At 48.1% G+C, this 26,904-nt stretch overlaps 1 protein-coding gene across 9 annotated transcripts in view; it reads right to left on the minus strand.

The window, feature by feature from the left end:
* The window catches only part of LOC106822907 (coiled-coil domain-containing protein 180-like), a 69,146-nt gene that overhangs the window by 32,211 nt on the left and 10,031 nt on the right, over positions 1–26,904 (minus strand). For 7 of the 9 annotated variants that reach the window (XR_011506340.1, XR_011506341.1, XR_006533320.2 and 4 more), the window contains exons 7-17: positions 22,936–23,064; positions 22,730–22,840; positions 22,509–22,604; positions 13,758–13,921; positions 12,257–12,376; positions 8,740–8,819; positions 6,294–6,382; positions 4,592–4,714; positions 3,075–3,248; positions 2,119–2,234; positions 908–1,034 (exon numbers count right to left, since the gene is read on the minus strand). Coding sequence is in view for 6 of the 9 variants with exons in the window: in XM_070519162.1 (XP_070375263.1) it covers positions 908–1,034; positions 2,119–2,234; positions 3,075–3,248; positions 4,592–4,714; positions 6,294–6,382; positions 8,740–8,819; positions 12,257–12,376; positions 13,758–13,921; positions 22,509–22,604; positions 22,730–22,840; positions 22,936–23,064 (1,329 nt within the window). In the remaining 3 variants the exon portion in view is untranslated. The remainder of the gene's footprint in view (positions 1–907; positions 1,035–2,118; positions 2,235–3,074; positions 3,249–4,591; positions 4,715–6,293; positions 6,383–8,739; positions 8,820–12,256; positions 12,377–13,757; positions 13,922–22,508; positions 22,605–22,729; positions 22,841–22,935; positions 23,065–26,904) is intronic. The other 2 variants (XM_070519161.1, XM_070519160.1) reach the window with 1 other exon arrangement.

Below are 26,904 nucleotides of genomic sequence, written 5' to 3' on the forward strand. Positions count from 1 at the left end.
GATTCTATGAGGAGCCGGGGACCCCACATATGTGGGAAAGCCTTGGCCAGGTTCAGCATCACCCACAAGCATCTTCAGCTCTGCCCATGAGGACTCTGGCTGGGTGTGTGGGAAAGAGCCAAACTCTGGGAGAGTCAGACCAGGACACTCCGGGTATTCATGCATTTACCCAGGGAGCACTCACTGGGTCTGAATTTTGTGCAAGACACTGTGCTAAGGACAACTGAAGTTGAATAAAAGTAAGGCATACTTGACCTTCAGGAAACACCTTCCACGGGGGCTGTGAACTCCTGCATTTGACAGCAACCAACGTACAAGCTGGTTCAGAGAGGAGAGGTGACAGGGCACATGAGAGGAGGGGTCAACTGAGAGGATGGACACTTGTCACTGGTAGGGACTGGAAGTATGGGCGAGTTTGGGATGTGTGGAGACAGAAGGATCCCAGCAGAAGAGCAGGATGAGGAGGGACAGGGGCAGGAGGCATATGCAGGGAGAGCGGGGAGTTTGCTGAAGTAGGAGAGTCAGGTGCGAACCAATGTGGGGGTCTCGGGTCCTGGAGGGACTGTGGATTGGACCTGGTAGGGGCTGCAGAGTCGGGGAGGGGCTTTTGAGCAGGAGAGTGGCTAGGTCAGAGTTGTATTTGGGGGGGTTATGTGTCAATGGTGGGTTGGATGAATGCAGCTCATTGTTATAACTCCATTCAAGCCTTGAGGCCTGAACTGAGCCCTTCAACCTCTTTTCATCTGAGGAAGAGACAGCTTCCAGCTTCTCACTCCTCGATATCCTGACGGATCCTAACTCCACAGGGTAGAGAAGGCATTCAACGTTGCGGCAGATCAGAACTAGACATCTCCCTCTCCCCTTGCTTCTCGGTGGGTGGCTGGGTTTTGGGTTTCCCTCTCCATACCTGCTCAAAGATTTCACGAACATAGAAATGTTGGCTGAGGGTGGAGCTGTAGGAGTTGAGCTCTTTCAGTATGATCACCGCGTACTCCATCACTTCCTTTGTCAGGAGGACGTGAAAACATTCATACCTGGGAGGTAGGCAGGGGAGACCACTGTCTAAGGGGGTTCTGCTGAGCGTGGGAGACCCCCGACCTCACAGAGGCGGGCTGGAATCTGCATTTAGCTCTGCACAGAGCTGCTGTGTACATTTCTCTTCACAACAGTGCTTGGTTTGTTTTGCTATTTTTCTGATCATACAAAGAACACATACTCTTTGTAGAACATTTAGAAAACACACATGAGAGAATTTTCTGCTCGTGGTAACATGGGCTCCCATTTCCTGTCCACCGTCCTACCCTGTCCTTGGACTTTACCTCCATCACCCCGTCGGACCCTCCGATGCCCCAAGGCCCAGGCTTCTACCTGTGTCCTAGGTAAGAAGACCAAGGTGCAGGGGTTCCTTATTTGCCTCAAGTTATACTTCTGAATCTAAGCGCTGCAGTCAACCGGCAGTGTAATTCCATGTCTGCAAAGGGTCCCTACAGAATCAGTTGTACGAAGGCACAAAGATACAAGATAGTTCACAGAGAACTGTTTTTAATATGGAGAAATTGAAACCAATCTTAGAAAGCTAATCAATCAGGGGATGTTTTAGTCATTATGAAACATCCATATTAATGAATTCTACATCGTCATTTAAAAATGGAAATCTATCTGCTGTTATAGAACAATTTGCGTAGTATGACCCAAACTTTATTTTAAAAACCTATATATGTGTACACATCCACATATATAAATGTATATGTCCATAAAAAGGAAGAGTTGGGCAGGAATGAGGGAAAATTTCTACATTTGTATTAACTTTTTTTTCTTTAACAAAGGGCATGTACGTTTTAAAATTTAAAAAGGTGGAGGGAGGGCCCATGCTCTTGGCCTCTGAACTACACGGCCTTGAAACCTCCCTCCACATACTTTTCAGATCAAAGTTCTCCCCAGAAGCTTCTATGCTGGCTGAGAGCAGAGCTGCAAAGGACCCAATGTCCTCCAAAGTTAGAGGCAATATTTGCATCTTGAGCTTGCTGGGCAACCCCTGGGCTGCTCAGCAGGCCGCCTCTGACCTTGAATATGGATTCCAGGCCAACCCTTCTGTCTTTTGGGGTCTGGTCTGCCTACCTGCATTTCATATTCTCCAGAAAATCTTTGGCCTTTTCCAGGTGAAGCTTCAGGGTTTCCTCATGGCTTTGCTGCCTCAGTTGGTCCAAGAGCTTGTCAAGGTGGGCCTCCTGGGCCTGGCAGTCCCCCACAACAGGAGGACGCAGACGTGAGTTACCAGAGCTGACAGGTGTAAGTGACGCGCAGAGACCCTGCCCCTGGAGCTGAGGTGCAGGTACCGGGCAAGCCCAGGACTCTCCTCTACCAAGGGCACCAAGTGTGCCACCCCCTGACTCTCACTGCTCCGGGCCTCCGGGCTCTTCTCTCTGCCTGCAATGTTCTTCTCTGTCTACTTTACATCTCCGGAGACCCGGCTCAGATGGGACTCCTCAGGGACACATCCCTTACACCCACCCGCCCTGGGCAGGCCCTGCCACACCTTCCCGTGGCACCTGCTCCTTGTCCTCCTTCGCACCAGTCACACTGAAATCAGATGCTGAGCTTGCCCCCTCCACTCCCTGGACTGTGTGGAGGCAGGTGGGTGGGGGCCCAGCTCATCTCCTGTGGGGGCAGGGTGACTGCCAGAGGCAGATGCTCCAGAGCCCCGAGTCTGTCTGCCTCTCATGCACACTCTCTTACAGACAACACATTTGGATCCAGGGACCCATCACAGAGCCCGGGTCTGACTCAGGCAGATTTCTTCTACTCCCATCCGGCCCCGTGACCAAGGTGAGCCTCAATTTCCCCACCTGTTCGAGTTTTACAGCTTGAGGTTTTACCTTTGAGTCTAGGATACATTTGGGGTTAATTTTTGTTTATAGTGTGAAGTACTGATCAAAGTTCTTGGTTTTTTTTTTTTGCATCTGAATGCTGGCTGAGTTCACAAGCCACCAGGCAGAGTCATTGGGCTGCTGACAGTCTGGCTGCAGCCCCTCCCTAATCCCCTGTGGGGGCTACCTGGGTGCTGGAGGCCACACCTGGTTCTCCAGGCTGTGCTTCTGCCGCTGCTGCTCCATCCTCTTCTCGAGCTCCAGCTCCTGCACCGACAGCATGCTCTGATGTGCCTCCCACAGCTGCACGGCCTCCTGGAAGTAGCTGAAGAGGTCTGCGCTCTGCTGCTCTGTCTGCTTGGCCAGGGCCTCGAAGCATTTCTGCAGAGGCAGAACCCAGAGAAGGGGCCTGAGAGCCGTCTGGCCCAGGGCGAAGAGGAGGGCCCCACTCACGGGGCTCCCTCGCCAGCCAGTGGAGGCCTCATGTCTCCAAGGACTGGCTGTCACTGCCTGGGCACCATCCCTCAAGATCATCTTCTCAGCCACACCTCAGCTCATGGCCTTCCCACCTCTGGGGCAGCATTTCTAGTCTGCCCAGGGTCGTCTCTTTGGTCTGGCTGACTCTGAAGTCCCATCTCGAGACCTGTCTCATGTCCACTGGAATCACTGACAGGAGTTTGGGGCCTAGAAGAAGGAAGGACCAACCCTAGGCTTCAGCCTGGCACGCAGGTGGCCATACTATCTCGGCCTGGGGCATCTTTCCTTCTTTGGAGCTCCTGACGTTCAGCATCTGAGCCGAACACCACCCTCTGCTGTTAAATCCCCACCTCTCCCCTTTTATCTACGTGTTTTATGCTCTCATGGGGTCGGGGTTGGCGAACTTGGCCTGTGGGCTAAATGTGGCCCTCTGCCCTTTTTGGTTTGGCCCTGCCAACTGAGCACAGATTTTACATTTTTAAATGGCTAAAAAAATCGAAAGAAGATACAGTAGTCCCCCCTTATCCTCAGTTTCACTTTCTGCGTTTTCAGTCACCCACAGTCAACCATGGTCCGAAATTATTAAATGGAAAGTTCCAGAAATAAACAACTCATAAGTTTCAAACTGCGCACCATTCTGAGCAGCATGATGAAATCCCACGCCCTCCCGCTCCGTCCCTCCCGGGAAGTACATCGTCCCTTGGTCCAGCGCAGCGGAGCCATGTGAATACGCTCCCCACCACCCGTCACTCGCGGATTAGTCACTCAGCAGCCATCTCCGTTATCAGATCGACTGTCGTGGTATCGCAGTGCTTGTGTTCAAGTCACCCTTAGTTTACTTAATAATGGCCCCAAAGTGCAAGAGGAGTGACGCTGGAAATTCAAATATGCCAAAGAGAAGCCGTAAAGTGCTTCGTGCTTCCTTTAAGTGAAAAGATGAAAATTCTCCACATAATAAGGAAAGAAAAAAACTCAGACTCAGCAAGGACTCGGGGAGCACTCACGGCCCGAGACTGCTCACGTGGACTCCTGCTCAGCACTGGTGTCAGCATGTGGCCGGGGAGTCAGGGGTGAGCCTGGAGTGCCTGGCACAGAGGGACTGCTCCAGAGGGGCTGGCCACGAAGAGGGAGATGAACGCACTAGTGACAGGAAAGTTGGAGGCACCCGGACTCCCATTCTCCTCATAGCCCAGTGCCAGGGTGACGCCTGCCCTGCTCCCCAGCTGTGTGGGTCCCCTGCTACGCACATCCAGGCCTTCCAGCTCCTCCTCCACCTTGCTCTGGAGCGCTCCCACCATCTGCAAGAAGGATGGGCTCACCAGGCTCTCTGCCTCCTCCTCCGTGAAGGCTTTCCAGTCCAGTAGCTGCTTCTGGAGGGGGACAAGGCAGAGACTGGCTTAGGGCCGGTGGGGCTTCACCTCAGGGCCTGGTGCTGCCCCCTGAGATCTGCCTCCCACCCCTCCCTGAGAGCCTCAGAGGAAACCCTCACAGCAGCCGAGAGGGTCCAGCTTTGTGGTGCATCCACCGTGTCCAGCTGCTGCGTGCTGCCCCCTTGTCTCACTGAATCCCCCAGCAGTGTTCTCATTAGCCCCGTTTGACAAGTAAGGAAACCCAGGCTCAGAGAAGTGAAGGGACTTGCTGGAGGCCACACACCTGGCAAGGGTGGGGCCCGGATCTGAACTCAGAGCGCTCCCACTGCAGAGCCTACAGCATAAACCGCCATCCTAGACGGTCTCGGGGCTGCTGTTAGTCAGACAGGGCTCCCCTTCCCTGTAACTGTGAGTTATGCCAACTGGAAAGCGGGCTCTCTTTATTAGTAAAGCCTTGGTTTATGCACCAACATCTCACATAAACCAACCCCCCCCAAATTAAAGACGTGTCCACAGCTGTGTACTTCCAGTGCTGCCCAACAGGAGGACCAGGTGCCCTGGGTCAGGCTTCCTGCGCCCTTGGGTACGGGACGACCTCAGCACCGTCCCCGCCTGTGCCCCACAAAGGGCAGCGAGGCCGGCTCAGGCGGCAGCACAGGGGGAGCCCGGGCAGCGCAGGAGGGGCGGGGAGCCCGGGGCGGGGTCCTGGGGAGGCCCCCGGGCGGAGGTTTCCCTCCCCTCCTTCCGGGCTCTACCGCTGAGGTGTGACGCCCCCAAGAGCTGACCGAGAGGCTCAGGGCAAATGGCAGCCCCCGGCCTTCTGCAAACGTGGTCGTCTCGTCCCCAGGCGGGGCCGGCCCCCAAGTCCGAGAACATCCTAGGTCCCTGGGAGCGCGAGCCCGCGGCTGGCACAACCTGCGCCCCAGAGCCCGGCGGGGCGGAGCCGGCCGAGGGCCGAGGGCCGAGGGCGGAGCGCGGGCCGCCGAGTCCCGACTCCCTCGGCCAGGGCGCGGGTCAAACCGTCCCCAGAAGGGTTAGGCTTCTCTGGGTTTTTCATCTGAACAAGGAGCTGGGGAGTGGCAGTTTGACACAATATTTCCTTGAGCCCCAGAAAACCAGGCACTCCGTAGAGGGGTTTGGGAGTGAACTCGCGGTCTCGGCGCAGAGGCGGCAGGGGGGTAGACAGGGGGGTAGACAGGGGGGCGGGGCGGGGGGGGGTGCCTAAACAACCCCCATGACACGACCTCCTCTGAGAAAATAATGTCAAGTGCTGTGAGTGAAACAGAGAGTAAAGGGGAATTCTGAGGTGATCAGAGAGTGTATACCTTCCTCTGTGGGATCAGGGAAGGCTTCCTGGAGGAGGCCATGTGGGGCTACAACCCGAGGGATGGGTGGGAATAGCTGGGGAGGAAGGGGTCCCGGCAGAGGGACAGCTTCAGGATGCCCAGGGGCCAGTGAGGGCCAGGGCACGTGAGGAAGGAGAGGATCCAGGCTGGAGAGGGGCAGGGGCAGGCCAGGGAGGGGATACCAGGCCGCTGCCCTTTGACCCTCTTTTCTGGCCGCCAGGAGGGAAACCCACCTTGCACTTCTGCATGTGGGCCAGACACTCCTGCCACGTCTTCTCATACTGCAGGCGGACACGCATCATACAGTCCACGTGGTAGGCGTCTCATGGGCAGAAACAGACATGTCAGCTGCTCTTCCAGCAGGAAAAGGGCGCACCAGCAGGAGGCGCTTCCCCAGTGCTGAGGGAAGAGCTTCTCCCCAGCAAGGCGCCTCAGCAGCGCGGTACTTAAGTGAGATGGTCCCCACTCAGATCAGGGCTCCCTCCTCACAGGGGGCCCCGACACCCCAAGATAAGGCCCTCAAATGGGGAGTCATCTTCAGCTGTTACAAATCCACTCTGACTTGATTCTTGGCTCAGATTCAAGGCTGGTGAGATTCTCTTTGGAGAGTTGTACCAAGTTGTACAACAGTGGCAAGTGTGCAAACTGAACGAGCGTTTACAGGTCATTCTGCGGTTAATTCCTTAAGAAGCGACTGGACTAGCAGAACACGCAGAAGCTCGCGGATGCGTTGACTGATTGATTTCTCCTCTTCCCTCTCCCTATTGTTTCCCAGTTATGATCAACTAGTGTGACCCTTGGTGTCTACAATAAGTTCTGGAAACTGGAAGACCACACAGAGATTATGGTGGTTGTTCTTGGACAAGGGCTGGGGAGGAAGGCAGGGTGAACGGCAGTGGGGACGTGCGGGAGGTTAGATAGGCAGCGGCACTGGCGAGGAGCAGCGCTGAAGCTGCTTTCTCCCATCTCCAGGGCCGCTTCCTAGGCCAGCACATCCCCATCCTTCCAGTGAAGTCGCTGTGATGGACGCCCCGGGGGTGTCTGTGCTTCCCTCCTGTGCCCCTCTGATTGTCCCCCTCTAACCTCATCACTCCCAGCTCAGCACCTTCCACTGGGTCCCCAGTGCCCTCAGGATAAAGTGCAGCCTCCTCCACATGGCCACGCGGCCGGCACAGCCTGGCCCTCAGCATCTTCTGGCCTCCCTGCCACCTTCTCCTTTCCCCGAAGGCCCAGCTGTCTTGCCTCTGAGCCTCCCCACGTGCTGGTCTTTCTGCTTGAACAGGTCCCCTGACCCCTGGGCTTGGCTAACTCCTACTTGGCTTGTCAGTTTCAGCTGGATGATCACTTCCTTGGCAAGGTCTTGTGTGCCTTAACCTGTGTCCCCAAATACATGCGGGTCACCTGCCCACTCCTGCTGTAACGTCCTGCATGGTCTGACTTCTACTCCGGCCTGGAAGCACCCAAGGGGCAATCCTCCCTGCTGGTTACCAGGGCCCAGTGCCACACCTGGCCCTAGGGGGTACCTGGTGAATGGCGGCCACTGCTATCATTTAGGGTCTCGGGGCTCTTGCCCTGGATATTATAATATAATATAACTGTAATACCTTTGGAATGATAAACCTGAGAGCCCCGGAGCAATGGTGAGTACTACTAACTGAGCTACTCAGCTCAAGTCCAGCCGTGACACTTCACTAGCTATGTGACCTTGGGCAGGGTACTTCACCTCTCTATGCTTCCGAGTCCTTCTCTATCACAGGGGGACAATGACACCACTGACCTCACTAGGTTGCTGTGAGCCTCAAAGGAGATAGAAATATTATATACCTTCTAGAGCAAGGCTTGGAAAACTTTTTCTATAAAGGGCTAGATAGCAAATATTTCCAGCTTTGCAGGCCATAATGTCTCTGTCACCACTCCTCATTTCTGCTGTTGCAGAGCAGAAGCAGCCAGAAACAACATGTAACAAATGAGCATAGCCATGTTCCAGTGGAACTAACTTGCAAACAGGCATTGGCCCAGGGACAGGAGTTTGAGAACCCTTGACTTACAGCATTTTTAAACACTACCATTTATTACTGAGCGCTCTCTGTGTAAGCCAGGCACTGAATTATGCCTGGATCGCAGGATTGCATGTAATTCTCACATGAACCCCACAGGGTAGGTACCTTTATTGTTCCTCTTGAAATCCCTATTGTACAGAGGAGGAGTTCGAGGCCATGAGAAGCTGCGACTTCCCCAAGGTCGCAGAGCTGGGACAGCACAGAGCTGGGCGTCACACCCACCTCTCCCTGACTGTAAGACTTTAACCTCACATGCCCAGGGCCTGGCCCCTCACCTGTCCTCACAAAGGGTCATTGGAACTGTCCCTCTGGCTCCATGCTGGGTCAAGAGTCAGGGGTCAGAGTGTGTGGCTGGCGGGGCTGCCGGCCGGGCAATGACTGCGAGGTGGTGGGAGGGAGGAGGAGCTCTGCCAGGCCGAGTCCTGGAGGGTGGATGTGAACCCCCTGGGCTCACTCTCCGTCTACATGCCTCCCTGCTTCCCCAGGACAGCCTTGCCACCCACTCCCGTGTTCACAACAGACGCTCACGTAACCGGCTGACTGGCTGCTGGCGCTGCTACAAAGCTCCCACGCGAACAGAGCTGGAGAGACCCGAATGGGAGCCCCAGACCTCACTCACCGAGGTGCTTGTTCAGGGAGTTGAGAGAGGAACGCCATTCGGCCAGCTGAGCTCTGCTGTAGCCGGGAGGCAGAAGGTCACTGGGGAGGGAAGATGTGACAAGTCACCAAGCTTGAATAACCGTTCACTACCCGAACTGGCAGCACCTTCGAGGAACACGGCTCCAGAGTCGTATCGACCCAAATACCGAAGATACACAGTGACTCGCTGGGGGTTTCCTGGTGCTGAAAACATGCCCCATGGAAAGACCTATTTAATATCCATGAGTCTGTTACTTAGGAAATAAAACTGAATTTTTCTCAAGGGAAAAAACAAACGGTTCACGTCACGAACAAGGAAACCCCTTCTGGGAACCCAATCTGAGAAAACAATATAAAACACATATGAAGTTTATGCATTAAGTCGGTCACTTAGCACTGTTTATAAACACACACACGAAATACATAAACAACCTCATATCCAACAATAGGGAATTGTCTAAATAAACTACACAGTGTGGCAGATGGAAAACGGTCATGTATCATTAGCTCCTCCCACTGCGAGGTGGGGTCTGTTTCTCATCCCCGGATCTGGGCTTGGCTGTGACACTGGCCTTGGCTGATGGGACATCAGCAACGTGACCCAGCAGAGGCTCGGAGGGGCTCAGGCATCCCGTTCACCCTGGTTTGCCGCCGGGAGCTCTTCTGCCGCCCCCGTGCCTGTGAGCCGGGTGAGCTCCTGGAGGCTGAGAGCGAGTGCAGAGAAGCCCCAGCTGTCCCAGTCCCGGCTCCAGACGGGGGAGTGAGGCCGTCCTGGGCCACCCAGCCCCAGCCAAGCCCGCCCAGACCAGGGGGACTTCCCAGCTGGCCCACAGAATCAGGAGAAACAGGAAATGTGTTTTAAGCCCCCATGTTTTGGGTAGTGTTTAACGATGTGGAAAGATGTGTAAGGCTAGGGGGACTGTGTAGTTTATTATCCAAACCAGGGCGTTTTTGACAGTGAAAGTGTGGGGGCTATTAATGATTATGCCAGGACAAGACGTGCACCCCAGGATGGTCTTGGGCACCCTACTTATGGCGGGACAGTAAAGAGCAACACTGTGTAGTACTAAATGCAGTGTGGTATCCTGGACCAGGTCCTGGAACAGGAAAAGGACATTAGTGGAAAAACTGGTAAAATCAGAAAAAGTCTGATATTTAGTTAATGGGAATGCATCAAAGTTACCTTCTTAGTTTTGACAAATGTCCAGTGATAATGGAAGATCACAACTTTAGAGGAAATTGGGTGAGGGGTATACAGGAATTCTTTGTGCTATTTTTGTAATTTTTCTGTAAATCTAACATCACTCCAAAATACAAATTGTATTTTTAAAATTTATTTTAAAATTATATGCATTTATACTTGCTGGGTCCCAGAAAATCCATGGGGATTCTCCCCGGCCTTTGGATAACGCCCTCTCGGGCCCTGGGAATCTTAGCAAGACTCCCCAGCCCTCTGCCATCATCGCCCACAAGCCTGCAGCAGGGCCTGTGCATGAGCAGAAGCAAGGCCCCCGCCGGTCCAGGGCTCTGGGCTTTCCAGAGGAGGGACTCCCTGTGATCCCACGTGGGGCAGTTTCCTGGGACAGCTCCTGGGCTTGGTTAGAAGGCTCCCTGGCTGCCTGACAGGTCCAGGAGAAATAGGTGGGTGTCTACACAGTGTGTTTTGCGATGCTGTCAAGACCTCCTTGCACAAACAAACCACAAACGCAAAGCTTCATTCTTGACGCTCATGGGAATTCTATGATCAAGGCTTTGCAACTTGACCTTTAAGTTGCACGTTCAAGCCTTGTGTTCACAGTACGCACCTCTGGACGCTAGAATTGTGCCCTGACCTCACCCTTTACGTACTCCCACGTAAGGAGCTGCTGGGTCCTGTAAACATGCACTCATGCCTCTGATTTCACAGAGCCGCCCCACCTTTCTCCAGGCCAGCGCACATCACCCACTAGCTCCATGCCCTGCCTGCAGACACTGCCACCGCACAGTGTCTCCCAGCTGTGGCCAGAGCGTCGATGCCTGCATTTTCCCCCTGTGTTCAGCCCTGTCTCTCCCTCCATCAGGCAGGTAGCCAGCCAGCTCCACGTTCACTGCCTGGGCAGGGGGTGTGGTGGGGAAGAAAAGACAGCAGCCTAGAAATCTCTCTGGCTTTTGTTTTCAAAGTCTAAGTTCTTAGGAGAGCCTAGAGCATTGGTAAGGAGAAGGCGATTATGGGAGTGGGCTGAGAGCCATGGGGAGGAGAACGATCCTGGGGACCAGGGCTTTCCCCTTGTCAATAGAAAGGGGCTGGGGGGAGGCGTGGACAGAGCAGGATGGCGGATGCCTGGCAGCGGCAGCCGGGTCCTGCTTCCTGGTGGCATCATGGGAGCAGCTGCAAGACCCAGTAGAGAAACTGCTGCCTGGTCAGGGGCACGCAGGCGCTCAGAGCAGCCTCCTCAAGATTCCCGAGTCCAGCTGTTTGGAGGCAGCAGAAGTTGCCCAGATGCACCCGGATGGACCAAACACTGACGACCAGACCCCTACCACCAGGCCCAGCGTCCAGTGAGACTCCATAACTTTCCCTCAATGGATGGGGCCCCAAGAAAGACAAACAGGGGCTCAGAGTCAGAAATGAGTGGAGTTACAGAAAACAACAAAAGTACTTTTCCTGGTGCTGAGATTTTTATCCACCTTGTTAATTTTACGCCTGCATGAAAACGTGGGTGCACACGGGGCAGGAGGCACCCACCCTGGGGGAGACCCTGTGGAGCTCTAATTGTCATTTGTATCCCAGGAGAACTTAGGCTCTGTGGTGGGGGGACAAGAAGAACCTGCATCCCAGGGTTACCAGGGTGGGAGGGGCCAGCGAGGGGCACAGGAAGAGGAGGAGTATCTCCCAGCACAGGAAGCATCTCCGCCTTGCAGGACCACGCAGGCTCCATCCTGCTGCTCAGAGCGGATGCTACAGGGTCCCCAGGCAGTGGGCTTCCAGGGTCTAGAACATTTAGTGTGGCCCCTGCCAAAGAGCTTATTATGGGATCAGAGCCAGGTGGCCCCAGGTCTGAGGGGAGTGTCTAGAGCCTCTAACAGGTCCCCTGTCTGACGGCAGCCGCCTCCTCACTGACCTCCAGCCTCCAGCCTCAGACCCTTCTAACACACCCTGCAAACTGCACAGCTGAGGGAGCCACTCTGCTGCCCTCAGGAGGAAGTCCCCTCCCTCCCCCAATGCCCCCACCTCGCCCCTTGCCATTGCCTCCTTCCAAGTTTGGCACAGTCACCTTAACCTTCTTTCTGTAGCAAAGGTGTCACGTTCTTTGTTGTCATTGGGGCTGGAATGTGGGCCCAGGTGGTCAGCCCAAGACCAGAGAACCAGAACATGGGCCCAGGTGGTCAGCCCCAGACGAGAGAACCAGGAGATGGCCTGGTCTGGGGGACACATCAGGAGAAAGGTCAGTGCTGAGGACTGTGCCACCCCCAGGGCCCCCCAAAAGTGCCCTCGCCAGCAACCCCTCCCGTTGTACCAGATGGCGCAGAGATGCTCCAGCCGCTTGCGCTGCAGGGCCTCCTGGTTCTTCAGCATGCTCTCCAGCTCGTTCTTCACGGCTGGAGGAGCCTGGATCCTCTCACTGGCCATGAACTCACTGGTGTCCACACACGGTGGCGCCATGGAGAGGAGAGGAGGGAAAGGACAGGTAGGAGACAAGGGGTGAGACCCATGGTAAGAATGTTCAGAACCCCAGCACCCTCACACCACTCCCAGCCCTTCCTCCCCATCCTGGGCCTCTGGGACACAGAGGAAAGGAGGGAAGGGAGGGAGGGAGGGAGGGAGGGAGAAGTGGGGAGAGAAGAAGCGAGGGACTGCCAGTGAGGCTCTGGCACTAAGAGCAGGTGTGGGTCCTGACTGCCACCTGCGGCTCTGTGACCTTGGGCAAGTCACTCTCCTCCTCTGAAGCTCGGTTTCCTCTTCTGTAATGGAGCTAATGCTAGTACCTTCCTCATCTGGTCCCTGTGAGGACTCAGCAAGACATTACAAGCAAAACCCTTAGCGCCGTAACTTGCTTGTGGGAAACGCCCAGTAAATGTCGGCTCCTGCCATCGCTGTGGATGATTACTGACGTTCGTAACAACCCCCCAGGTCCAGACCCAGACCCAGCACTTTCCATACAGCATCCTCTGGGTCATCACGGAAACCCATCACTGGTCCCTTACGGTACCCCTTTTACACTGGGAGAGAAAGGCTCCGAATGTTCAAGCGCTTGATCAAGGCTACAGGGAAAGCAGAGGTGGGGCCAGGTCCCGGCACACTTTCCTTCATCCCCAGTGTCAGACTCTGGCGCTCTCCATCCAGAAATGCAGATGCACAGGCTGGCCTCCTACCCACAGACCCGCAGTGTAGACAGACAGACACTCTTTAGTGTCCTCAGACATCTTGGCCCAAGGCATCGCTTTCTTAGCTAAAGAAAGTCTTACTTGTTGGCCAAAAGTTCCAGGACCCTTGTGTCAGTATTAACAAAAGTGCCCCCTGGCGGGGGAAGCGTGGGGGTGGGCCCTCTCTTCAGTCCCTTCCGTGGGTGGAAGTTGCTCCTGGAGGGAGGCGAGTGTCCACACCTGAGGGACAGCTGTGTGCCTTGGCCCAGTAACACAGGGTTGTATGTTTTCTTCTATTGTAAAGAATGGAAATTGGGCAGATAATCAGACTAATGTTTCATACAACTTGTACGGTTCTCAGAAAATGCTTATGCCATAATGTTTATGAAGAAAATAAGATACAAATGTACATATGCAGTCTGGGTCTAAAAAAGCCTGGGAGAAAATATACCAACATATCAGCTGTGCTTCTCATTGTGGTGAGGGATTAGTGGTGATTTTTAATTTCTTCTTTAAACTTTTATCTATTTTAACTTTTAAAAAGGAGCACACATTACTTTAACCACCAGAAAAACAATGGCATTTTAAAGTAACGACAAAAAAGAGAAGGAGGATGTCATCCTTCTGCTGTCGGCAGTGTGGGCAGCCACTGACCTGAAATTCTGCACTAGGGCCTCCTTCTTGAGGGCCTTCCAGGCATCAACCAGGCCCTGCCAGCGGCAGCGGCTCTCGAGCTCCTGCTGTAGCGTGGCCTCCATCAGATTGACAAACAGCTGGGCGATGGCCCTCCGGTTGCCCAGCAGGGCGTGGTTTATGACCTGTGGTCACAGGCAGGCAGGCTTTAGATGAGACGGGAGCTCCCGGACATCAGAACAAGGCTCAGGTGGAGTGGGGCAGTGGGAGGCTGGAGAGGGCCCAGGTGAGGTGCGGGTCGAGGGCCTGGGGCCCAGCAGGGCCGTGGCCGAGCAGGGCAGTGACAGCATCTGAGGAGTACTAAGGGGTCACTGGGGCTCAGCAGCCACAGACAGTGACAAGTCTCTCCTAAAGGCTTAACCATAAACCCCGACCACGTGAGCTTCAGCTCAGCTCCACAGCCGCATCAGGTTGTTTGTTGGAGAAGGGGTTTGAGTTCCCTGGAGTTCAGCACTCTGGTGGGCTCTGAGGGTTTAACTGGGTTTTTTATTAAAAAATTTATTTTATTGAGTTTATAATAGTTTACATTGATATGAGATTTCAGTGGTACATTATTTCTTGACTGTTACCACATAAATGCTCTCCTTCACCCCCTGTGCCCACCCCCTATCCTCCACCACTGAACCGTTTTCTTTGTCCATGTACTTGTTTATATTCCACATATGAGTGAAATCATCTGATGTTTGTCTTTCTCAGTCTGGCTTATTTCACTTAGCATAATTTCCTCTAGGTCCATCCATGTTATTGCAAATGGGATGAATTTGGCTTTTTTTCTGGCTGAGTAGTCTTCCATTGTATATATATACCACATCTTCTTTATCTAATCATCAGTCAGTGGACACTTGGATAGTTTCCATGTCTTGGCTATTGTGAATAGTGCTGCAATGAACATAGGGGTGCATATGTCACTTTGGATTGTTGATTTCAAGTTGTTCGGGTAAATACCCAGTAGTGGGATAGCTGGGTCTTATGGTAATTCTATTTTTAGTTTTTGTGGAATCTCCATACTGTTTTCCATAGTGGCTGCACCAGTTTGCATTCCCACCAGCAGCATGTGAGGGTTCCCTTCTCTCCACTTTCTCCAACATTTGTTATTTTTAGTCTTAGTGATTATAGCCATTTTAACAGGCATAAGGTGGTATCTTAGTGCAGTTTTGACTTGCATTTCCCTGATGATTAGTGATGTTGAACATCTTTTCATGTGTTTATTGGCCATCTGTATATCTTCTTTGGAAAAATGTCTGTTCATATCCTCTGCCCACTTTTTGATCAGGTTGTTTGCTTTCTTATTGTTCAGCTGTGTGAGTTCCTTATATGTTATGGCAATTAACCCCTTGTCAAATATATGATTTGCAAATATTTTCTCCCAATTGGTAGGTTATCTCTTTGTTTTGATCTAGTTTCTTCTGCCTTGCAGAAGCTCTTTAGTCTGATGAATTCCCACTTATTCATTTTTTCTTTTGTCTCCCTTGTCTGAGAGGCCATGTATTTGAAAAGATTCTTTTTAGTTCAATGTCAGAGTGTACTACCAATATTATCTTCCAGGAGTTTTATTGTTTCAGGACATATCTTCAAGTCTTTTATTCATTTTGAGTTTATTTTTGTGTATGGTGTGAGATAGCGGTCTACCTTCATTCTTTTGCATGTGGCTGTCCAGTTTTCCCAACACCATTTATTGAAGAGACTATCTTTTCTCCGTTGTATGTTCTTAGCACCTTTGTTGAAGATTAGCTGTCCGTAGGTGTGTGGTTTTATTTCTGGGCTTTCAGTTCTGTTCCATTGATCTGTTTGCCTGTTTTTTGTTTTCTTTTAAATTTTTATTGAGTTAATGATAGGTTACAATCTTGTGAAATTTCAGTTGTGCATTATTGTTTGTCAGTCGTGTTGTAGGTGCACCCCTTCACCCTTTGTGCCTACTCCCCACCCCATCTTTCCCCTGGTAGGCACTAATCTGTTCTCTTTGTCTGCATTTTTAAATTCTTCATATGAGTGGAGTCATACAGAGATTGTCCCTCTATGTCTGACTTATTTCACTTAACATAACTCCCTCAAGGTCCATCCATGTTGTTGCAAATGGGACGATTTTGTTCTGTTTTATGGCTGAGTAGTATTCCATTGTATATATATATCACATCTTCTTTATCCAATCATCCATTGATGGGCACTTAGGTTGCTTCCACATGTTGGCTATTGTAAATAATGCTGCAATGAACATTGGGGTGCATAGGACTTTTGGGATTGCTGACTTCAAGCTCTTTGGATAGATACCCAGTAGTGGGATAGCTGCGTCATATGGTAGTTCTATTTTTAACTTTTTGAGGAATCTCCATACTGTTTTCCATAGTGGCTGCACCAGTTTGCATTCCCACCAGCAGTGGATGAGGGTTCCTTTTTCTCCACAATCTCTCCAACATTTGTTACTTATTAGTTTTAGATATTTTTGTCATTCTAATGGGTGTAAGGTGATATCTTAGTGTGGTTATGATTTGCATTTCCCTGATGATCAGCGATGATGAACATCTTTTCATGTGCCTATTGGCCATCCATATATCTTCTTTGGAGAAATGTCTGTTCTTGTCTCCAGCCCATCTTTTGATTGAGTTGTTTGATTTTTTGTTGTTGAGTTGTGTGAGTTCTTTATATATTATGAATATTAAGCCTTTGTCAGATATATGACTTGCAAATATTTTTTCCCAGTTAGTGGGTTGTGTTTTTGTTTCAACCCTGTTTTCATTTGCCTTGAAGAAGCTGTTTAGTCTGATGAAGTCCCATTTGTTTATTCTTTCTATTGCTTCCCTTGTCTGAGAAGACATGGTGTCCGAAAATATCCTTTTAATATTGATGTCAAAGAGTGTACTGCCTACGTTTTCTTCTAGAAGCCTTATGGTTTCAGGTCTCAGCTTTAGGTCTTTGATCCATTTTGAGTTTATTTTGGTGAATGGTGAGAAAGAATGGTCAATTTTCATTCTTTTACATGTGGCTTTCCAGTTTTCCCAGCACCATTTGTTGAAAAGACTTTCTTTTCTCCATTGTATGCCCTCAGCTCCTTTGTCAAAGATTAGCTGTCCATAGATGTGTGGTTTTATTTCTGGGCTTTCAATTCTGTTCCATTGATCTGTGTGCCTGTTTTTGTACCAGTACCATGCCGTTTTGGTCACTATGGCTTTGTAGTACATTTTGAAGTCAGGGATTGTGATACCTCCAACTTTGTTCTTTTTTCTCAGGACTGCCTTAGCAATTCAGGGTCTTTGGTTTCCCCACGTGAATGTTAGGATTCTTTGCTCTATTTCTGTGAAGAATGTCATTCGGATTCTGATAGAGATTGCATTGAATCTGTAGATTGCTTTGGGTAGTATGGACATTTTAACTATGTTTATTTTTCCCATCCAGACGCAAGGAATCTCTTCCCATTTCTTTAATTATCAATTTCTCTCAGTAATGTCTTATAGTTTTCTTTGTATAAGTCCTTCATCTCCTTGGTTAAATTTAGTCCTAGGTACTTTATTCTTTTAGTTGCAATTGTAAATGGAATTGTATTCTTAAGTTCTCTTCCTGTGAGTTCATTATTAGAGTATAGAAATGCAACTGATTTTTGTAAGTTGATTCTGCACTCTGAAACTTTACTGTAGTTGTTAATTATTTCTATTAGTTTTCCGATGGATTTTTTGGGTTTTCTATATGTAAGATCATGTCATCTGCAAACAGCAAGAGCTTCACTTCTTCACTCCCTATTTGGATTCCTTTTATTCCTTTCTCTTGCCTAATTGCTCTGGCCAAAACCTCCAGTACGATATTGAATAAGAGTGGTGTTAGTGGGCATCCTGTCTTGTTCCTGTTCTCAGGGGGATGGTGCTCAGTTTTTGCCCATTGAGTATGATGTTCAATGTGGGTTTGTCATATATGGTCTTTATTATGTTGAGGTAGCTCCCTTCTATCCCCATTTTGTTAAGAGTTTTTATCATAAATAGCTGTTGGATCTTGTCAACTGCTTCCTCTGCATCTATTGAGATGATCATGTGGTTTTTATTCCTCAATTTGTTGATGTGGTGTATCACGTTTATTGATTTGCGGAAGTTGAACCATCCCTGTGTCCCTGGTATGAATCCCACTTGATTGTAATGTATGATCCTTTTGATGTATTGCTAAATTCTGGTTGCCAAAATTTTGTTGAGAATTTTTGCATCTACGTTCATCAGCAATATTGGCCTGTAGTTCTCCTTTTTCATGCTGTCCTTGTCAGGCTTTGGTATCAGTGTTGGCCTTGTAGAATGTGTTAGGAAGTGTTCCATCCTCCCTAATTTTTTGGAATCGTTTGAAAAGTATAGGTATTAAATCCTCTCTGAAAGTTTGGTAGAATTCCCCAGGAAAGCCATCTAGCCCTGGGGTTTTATTCTTTGGGATGCTTTTGATTGCTGTTTCAATCTCTTTCCTTGTGATTGGTCTATTCAGATTGTCTGCTTCTTCTTGACTCAGCTTTGGGAGGTTGTAAGAGTCTAAGAATTTATCCATTCCCTCTACGTTATCCATTTTGTTGGCGTATAGTTTTTCTTAGTATTCTCTTATGATCCATTGTATTTCTGTGGAGTCTGTTGTTATTTCTCCTCTTTCATTTCTAATATTATTTATTTGAGCTTTCTCTCTTCTTTTCTTTGTAAGTCTTGCTAGGGGGTTTTCAATTTTATTTGTCTTCTCAAAGAACCAGCTCTTTGTTTCTTTGATCCTTTCTAGTGCCTTTTTTGTTTCAATAGGATTTATTTCTGCTCTGATTTTTATTATTTCTCTCCTTCTGCTGACTTTGGGCTTTGTTTGTTCTTCTTTTTCTAATTCAGTTAGGTGTAATTTGAGATTGCTTATTTGGGATTTTTCTTGTTTGTTAAAGTGTGCCTATATTGCGATGAATTTCCCTCTTAATGTGGCTTTTGCTGCATCCCTTATGAGTTGGTATGGTATGTTATCATTTTCATTTGTTTCCAGATAGTTTTTGATTTCCCCTTTAATTTCTTCAATGATCCATTGCTTGTTCAATAGCGTATTGTTTAGTCTCCACATCTTTGTCTCTTTCTCAGCTTTTTTCTTGTAATGAATTTCTAGCTTTATAACATTATGATAGGAAAAGATGCTTGTTATTATTTCAATTTTTTAAAATTTATAGAGGCTTGCCTTGTTTCTGAACATATGATCTATCCTTGAGAATGTTCCATGTGCACTTGAGGAGAATGTGTATCCTGCTGTTTTTGGATGGAGTGCTCTATATATGTGTATTAAGTCCAACTGGTTTAGCTTTCCATTTAATTCCACTGTTTCCCTGTTGATTTTCTGTCTGTATGAACTATCCATTGATATGAGTGGAGTATTGAGGTCCCCTACTATTATTGTGTCATTATTAATATCTTCTTTTAGGTTTGTTAATAGTTGCTTTATGAAATTTGGTCCTCCTCTGTTGGGTGCATAGATATTTATAAGTGTTATTGCTTCTTGGTGGAGTGTCCCTGTGATCATTATATACTGCCCCTCTTTGTCTCTCTTTAATTGCCTTATCTTGAAGTCTCTTTTGTCTGATATAAGTATTGCAACACCTGCTTTCTTTTGTTTGCCATTAGCTTGAAGTATCATCTTCCATCCCTTCACTGTGAGCCTGTGTTTGTCATTGGAGTTGAGATGTGTTTCCTGAAAGCAGAAAATTGTTGGATTTCCTTCCCTTTAGCCTAATGCTATAGTTGAATATCTGCTATCCTATTCTTATTCTGTCTATCTATTTATCTCCTTACTCTGTGTTTTGTGACCCCTTTCTACCTTTTTTTCTTTTTTCATGTATGAGGGCCTTCTTGAGGATTTCTTGTAGGCGGGGTCTTGTGGCTATGAATTCCCTTAGCTTTTGTTTGTCTGGGAAAGATTTAATTTCTCCCTCATATCTGAAGGATATTTTTGCTGGATAGAGTATTCTTGGCTGAAGACTTTTATCTTTTAAAGTTTTGAACATGTCATTCCATTCTCTCCTAGCTTGTAAGGTTTCTGCAGAGAAATCTGCTGAAAGCCTGATAGAGGTTCCTTCGTAGGTTATTTTCTTCTGCCTTGCTACGCTGAGTATTCTTGCTTTGTCATTCATTTTTGCCAGTTTTACTACTATGTGCCTTGCAGTAGGTCTTTTTACATTGACAAATCTAGGAGATCTGGAAGCTTCCTCCACACATATTTCCTTCTCTTTCCCTAGGTTTGGGAAGTTCTCTGCTATTATTTCTTTGAACATGCTTTCTGCTCCATTCTCCTTCTCTTCAGCTTCTTGAATACCTATAATTCTTATGTTGCATTTCCTCAATGAGTAGGATATTTCTTGGAGACTTCCTTCATTTCTTTTTAGTCTTAGTTCTCTCTCCTTCTCTGTCTGGAGCATTTCAACATGTCCATCTTCAATTATGCTGATTTGCTCCTCTGTGATGTCCGCACAAGCATTCAGGGAATCCATATTTTGTTTTGTCTCTTCCATTGTGTCTTTCATCTCTAATATTTCTGATTGATTCTTCTTTATAATTTTGTGAAGTACCTCCTGAATTCTCTGAATTGTTTCTCTATATTCTCTTTTACCTCATTGAGTTCTTTTTTTTTCTGACGAAGATTAGCCCTGAGCTAACATCTGCTGCCAATCCTTCTCTTTTTGCTGAGGAAGACTGGCCTTGAGCTAACATCCATGCCCATCTTCCTCTACTTTATATGTAGGATGCCTACCACAGCATGGCTTGCCATGCAGTGCCATGTCTGCACCTGGGATCTGATCCAACAAACCCTGGGCTGCCAAAGCAGAACATGCGAACTTAACCGCTGCGCCCCTGGGCCAGCCCCTAATTGAGTTTTTGATGATAGCTATTTTGAATTCATTGTTGTTTAGCTTACATATTTCTGTGTCTTCAGGACTGAGTTCTGGGTGCTTGTCATTTTCTCTCTGGTCTGGAGATTTGATGTATTGTCTGATGTTGGAAAGTCAGCTCGTCCTCATTCTGATATTGTTCGATTGCAGTTACAGCCTATCACCACTGGCTGGGGGTCGAGAGCCACATATTCTGAGCCCTCTGCCTTCAGCCAGTATGGCAAGGAGCGGGTCGGGGGAGGGGCACTTTCTCCTGCGTGCAGTCTAGGGTTTTTCGATCAGTTCTCTCTATCTGGTCTCCTGGGGTCTTGGCTTGATGAGGTCACCCCACATGAAAGCTTTTGCCTCGTTAGAGGTCTTCCCTCTAGGCTGCGAGGGACCATGGGAGTCCTGGATGATCCCACAGATGCGTGACCCCTCCCCTGCTCCTTCCCTCATGGATCCTCCCACGGCAGTGACCACAGACTTTAGGTGAGGGAGCGAAGTTCTCTCTTACCCTGTTCCAGCTCCTCTGAGCGGGGCTCCAGCCTCTCTGCCCTCTGTTGTGTGGCTGCATGTATCTCCGAGGTTTTTGTGTTGTTAGGATATTTTCTGTTGAAGTATGGTTGCTCCTTTGTGTTGCATGTCAGAGGGGAGAGAGTCCCGGGCAAGTTCACTCTGCCATGATGCTGACATCACGCTAACTGTTTTTTTAATATATATAAATTTGTTCCAAAAGCAGGGTGCTCATGCTGTCAGGGACCAGCCACATATGGTTGTGATGAGAACCGGGACCCAATTACCAAATGAGGTCAGAGCTAGAACTTTCTTTGGCTGTCCTCCCAGTGGTCCTCTCCTGGGCACGACTGGCATGGCTGTGAGGGGGCATTGGCAAGTATTTCCTGAACCTCCAATTCTGCAGCCATAAGACAAAGACAATGCTGTTTACAGCAGAGGGATTTTGTGAAATGAAATGAGATAAAGGCACATGGAGCAAGTAGCAAGTGCCAGTTGTCACAACAGGTGAAATAAGCATAGGAACATCAACCAACCACACATAACAGGACACCGACTAACTCTGGTCCCTGAGTGGATCAAATGGATAAAAGTCAGTGACTCTAGCCTGTCTCAAGCTTAGAGCTCCCACTGCTGAGCCCTCTTTTGTCATCCTCCCAACAAGTCCTGGCCCCTAAGTATCATCGTCTCCACTTCAGGGACAGGGAGCTCCAGGTGCAGGGCTGAGTTAGCTCAGGAGGCTTCCTGCCTGGGCAGAGAAGAGGGAGTCTGTGCTCACTCCCTGTCCGTGCTCTGTCCAGGAGCCCAAGGCACACATCTGGGCTGGAGCCCAGCTGTGGTGCTGAACACGGGACCCACTTTCACTCCGTGTGCTGCCAGAAGGCCCACAGTCTGATAAGCCCAACTTTCCACACAGGACCTGGAAGTCCATGCAAGCAAAACGTGCCTCTGAGGAGCCAAAGAAGCATCCTTTCACACGACAGAGGAGTCAGGCTTAACTCTGACTTTGGAGACATCACAAACAACCTTGAATTTCTTGGTTTTTATCCCAAAGAAAGCAGCTGGGGGAGGCTGGGGTGTGGACAGGGAAGTAGTAGGGACAGAGCTGAGGGGCAGGCATGGTTCAGCAACAGGTACTGACAGGCAGCAGGAGCAGAGACAAGAACGACCAGAAAAATAGACAAACAGACCAGGCGGGGCTCACTTATGAGGGCACCAACTGCCCTGAGTCCACGACAGCTGCAAGACGATGCAGGTGGAAAGCTCATCATTCCTGAGTCACCAGGCTCTGGGGTGTCTTGGGGTCCAGGCTCCCTCTCCCGTGGGCTGATCCACTGCATATGAAAACTACTCACCATGGCTTCTTTATTTATCACCCTGTACACATCGGACTGCATGAGACAGGAAGTTTTCTCCATGATTTCCACATATTTCTTCAACACGCTTTTTAGCTAGAAATAAGAGGGCACCATAGTGAGTGACTCACTCTTTTCCTGGAAAACTAAAAGGAGACACATGAGGCCTCACAAATCGCACAAGTGAAAATCACCAACAGCCCATCTGCAGGCCAACTTGCCTTGTCTACTCGGGAGAACTCAAGTGAGAGCAGGGTCTCATCCAGCTTCTTAATCCCCTGCTTCTGGAGGAGGAACTTCTCGGCCACCTGATCCCACAGCTCCAACAGGGTCTGTGTGAGAAGCCTGGGTCAGGCTGGGAGAACAGATGGCAGGGAGAGAAGGAGCAGGACCCGGTGGGGCAGGCCTGGCCACGAGGGGCCCCTACTTGGATGGTGTAGTCTTCAAGGTTGTCGTCATTTTCCACCTTTCTGAAGAGACTGTTGATGTCTTTGTCAGATTCGGCCAGCTGTTTAAGAAGAAGTGCTCCCGGCTCCAAGATGAGAGGTTCCATTTCCTAAAACAGGCCAGGAGGGCGACAGCTATGGTATGAACACTGCCGGGGCAGGAGGGAGCCCCCCTGTATGAGGAAGTGCCAGCGTGGTCCTGTCTCAGAAATAATAAACATTATTATTTAAGATTTACTAATTAGAAGGGATGGTGCAGGAGCAAAACGGCGGGGTGAGCTGACCCATGACTCTCTCCCCTCCAAACTACAAGAAAGGATTGGAAAAACTGAATTTCAGCCAATAATCCTAATGCCAGACTGTCAGAAAACTACAGAAACAAGACCATGGAGGATGGAGAAGCTGCAGCCAGCCTCGGAGGAGCTGGAACAGGGTAAGAGAGAACTTCGCTCCCTCCCCTAGAGACTGGGATTGCTGCCACGGGTGAGGGAAGGAGCGGGGGAGGGGCTGCATGACCCGGGGATCATCTAGGACTCCCGCCGGTGGAAACCCGCTGATGGGGGAAAGCTTCCATGTGCGGGGACCCCATCAAGCCAGGGCCCCAGGAGACCAGAGAGCGAGAGCTGATCAGAATCCAGATCGGCATGTGAGAGAAACTGCCCCTCCTCCCCAACCCGTTCTGGGTGCCACCATCTTGCCTGAAGGTGGAGAGCTCAGAACGCGTGGCTCTCGACCCCCATCTAGTGGCGACAGGCTGTAGCTGCAACCGAATACTACCATCATGCGCAAAAACCGCTCCTCTACCATGCAGCAATTTATAAAAGCTCCAGGCCAGAAAGAAAACAATAAAAACACAGAATTAAGTCCTGAGGACTTGGAAATGGGTAAACTAAGTGAAAATGAGTTCAGAGTATCTATCATCAAAAAACTCAGTGAGGTAGAGGGAAAGATAGAGAAACAAGTCAATGAGTGCTGGAGTTACTTCATAAAAGAGACTGAAATTATAACGAAGAATCAATCAGAAATACTAGAGATGAAAAATACAATGCACCAGATAAAACAGAATGTGGATTCCCTGAATGCCTGTGTAGACACCATAGAGGAGCAAATTAGCATAATCGAAGATAGACAGGCTGCATGGCTCCAGACAGAGGAAGAAACAGAACTAAGGATTAAAAAGAATGAGGAAAATATCAGAGAAATAGCGGATTCAATGAGGAAAAAGAATTTAAGGATCATAGGAATTCCTGAGAACGTGGAAAAGGAAAATGGAGCAGAAAGTGTGCTTAATGAAATTATAGAAGAGAACTTCCCAAATCTAGGGACTGAGGGAGAAATGTGTGTGGAGGAAGCTTTCAGATCTCCTAGATTTGTCAATGTAAAAAGACCTGCTGCAAGGCCTATAGTAGTAAAAATGGCAAAAATGAAACACAAAGAAAGAATACTCAGGGCAGCAAGACAGAAGAAAATAACCTACAAAGGAACTCCTATCAGACTTTCAGCAGATTTCTCTACAGAAACCTTACAAGCTAGGAGAGAATGGAGTGACATATTCAAAACTTTAAAAGATAAAAATCTTCAGCCAAGAATACTCTATCCAGCAAAAATATCTTTCAGATATGAGGGAGAAATTAAATCTTTTCCAGACAAGCAAAAGTTAAGGGAATTTGTAACCGAAAGTCCTCCTCTTCAAGAAGGCTCTCATACCTGAAAAAAGAAAAAAAGGGAGAAAGGGGTCACAAACCACAGGGTAGGGAGACAGATAGAACCAGATTAGGATAGCAAATATTCAACTATAGCATTAGGATAAAGGTAAGGAAACCACCAAAGTAAAGATATCTTATCACTCTAACTACAAACACATAACACGAGTTGGAATAAGAGATGAAAATAATAATTTAGGAGGGGAAGAGCAAAGGGACTAAATCAGTCTAGGCCAAGTAAGTAAGAGATGACCAGAGAATAGACTATATTATACACGAGACTCTAAATACAAATTTCAGGGTAGCCACTAAACTAAAAAACAGAACAGAGCCACAAAATATAAATAAGGAAAAATCTAAGAAACTCAGCATTAGAAATTGCAGAAGTCAATGGGTAGGCTAAAACACACAGGACGAGAAACAAAGGTAATGCAGAAAAACCAGAGAATGAGCGACAGAATGACAGCATTTAGCCAATATGTATCAATAATCACCCTCAATGTAAACGGATTGAACTCTCCAATAAAAAGACAAAGAGTGGCAAAATGGATTAAAGAACAAGACTCAACAATTTGTTGCCTCCAGGAAACACACCTAAGCCCCAAGGACAAACACAGGCTCAGAGTGAAGGGGTGGAAGACAATATTTCAAGCTAATAGAAAGCAAAAGAAAGCAGGTGTTGCAGTACTTATATCAGACAAAACGGATTTCAAAATAAGGCAGGTAAAGAGAGACACAGAGGGACAATATATAATGATCAAAGGGACACTTCATCAAGAAGAAATAGTGCTTATAAATATCTATGCACCCAACACAGGAGCACCAAAGTTCATAAAGCAACTATTAACAGACCTAAAGGAAGATGTTAGAAACAACATAATAATAGTAGGGGACCTCAACACTCCGTTTACATCTAGCAACAGATCATCCAGACAGAAAATCAACAAGGAAATAGTGGAGCTAAACGAAAACTAAAACAGTTGGACTTAATAGACATATATAGAACACTCGATCCAAAAACAGCAGAATACACATTCTTCTCAAGCATGCATGGAACATTCTCAAGGATAGACCATATGTTAGGAAACAAGGCAAGCCTCTACAAATTTTTAAAAATTGAAATAATAACAAGCATCTTCTCCAATCATAATGCTATAAGGCTAGAAATTAATTACAAGAAAAAAGCTTAGACAGGCACAAAGATGTGGAGACTAAACAATACACTACTGAACAAGCAATGGATCATTGAATAAATTAAAGGAGAAATCAAAAAATACCTGGAGACAAATGAAAATGATAACATGCCATACTAACTCATATGGGATACAGCAAAAGCTGTATTAAGAGGAAAATTCATCACAATACAGACACATCGTAACAAACAAGAAAAATCCCAAATAAGCAATCTTAAACTACACCTAACCGAATTAGAGAAAGAAGAACAAACAAAGCCCAAAGTCAGCAGAAGGAAAGAAATAATAAAAATCAGAGCAGAAATAAATGCGACTGAAATGAAAAAGGCAGTAGAAAGGATCAATGAAACCAAGAGCTGGTTCTTTGAGAAGATAAATAAAATTGACAAACCCCTAGCCAGACTTACAAAGAAAAAAAAGGAGAAAGCTCAAATAAACAAAATCAGAAATGAAAGAGGAGAAATAACAGACTCTGCAGAAATACAACGGATTATAAGAGAATACGACAAAAAATCACATGCCAACAAAATGCATAACCTACAGGAAATGGATAAATTCTCGGACTCCTACAATCTCCCAAAGCTCACTCAAGAAGAAGCAAACAATTTGAACCGACCAATCACAAGGAAAGAGATTGAAACAGCAATCAAAAACATCCCAAAGAATAAAACCCCAGGACCAGATGGCTTTCCTGGGGAATTCTACCAAACTTTCAGAGAGGATTTAATACCTATACTTTTCAAGCTACTCCAAAAAAATTGGGAGGATTCAACACTTCCTAACACATTCTACAAGGCCAACATCACTCTGATACCAAAGCCTGACAAGGACACCATGAAAAAAGAGAACTACAGGCCAATATCACTGATGAAAATAGATGCAAAAATTCTAAACAAAATTTTGGCAACCAGAATTCAGCAATTCATCAAAAGGATCATACATTATGATCAAGTGAGATTCATACCAGGGACACAGGGATGGTTCAACTTCCGCAAATCAATAAACGTGATACACCACATCAACAAACTGAGGAATAAAAACCACATGATCATCT

This window comes from Equus asinus, chromosome 10 (genome assembly GCF_041296235.1).
Source record: "Equus asinus isolate D_3611 breed Donkey chromosome 10, EquAss-T2T_v2, whole genome shotgun sequence".
NCBI lineage: Eukaryota > Metazoa > Chordata > Mammalia > Perissodactyla > Equidae > Equus > Equus asinus.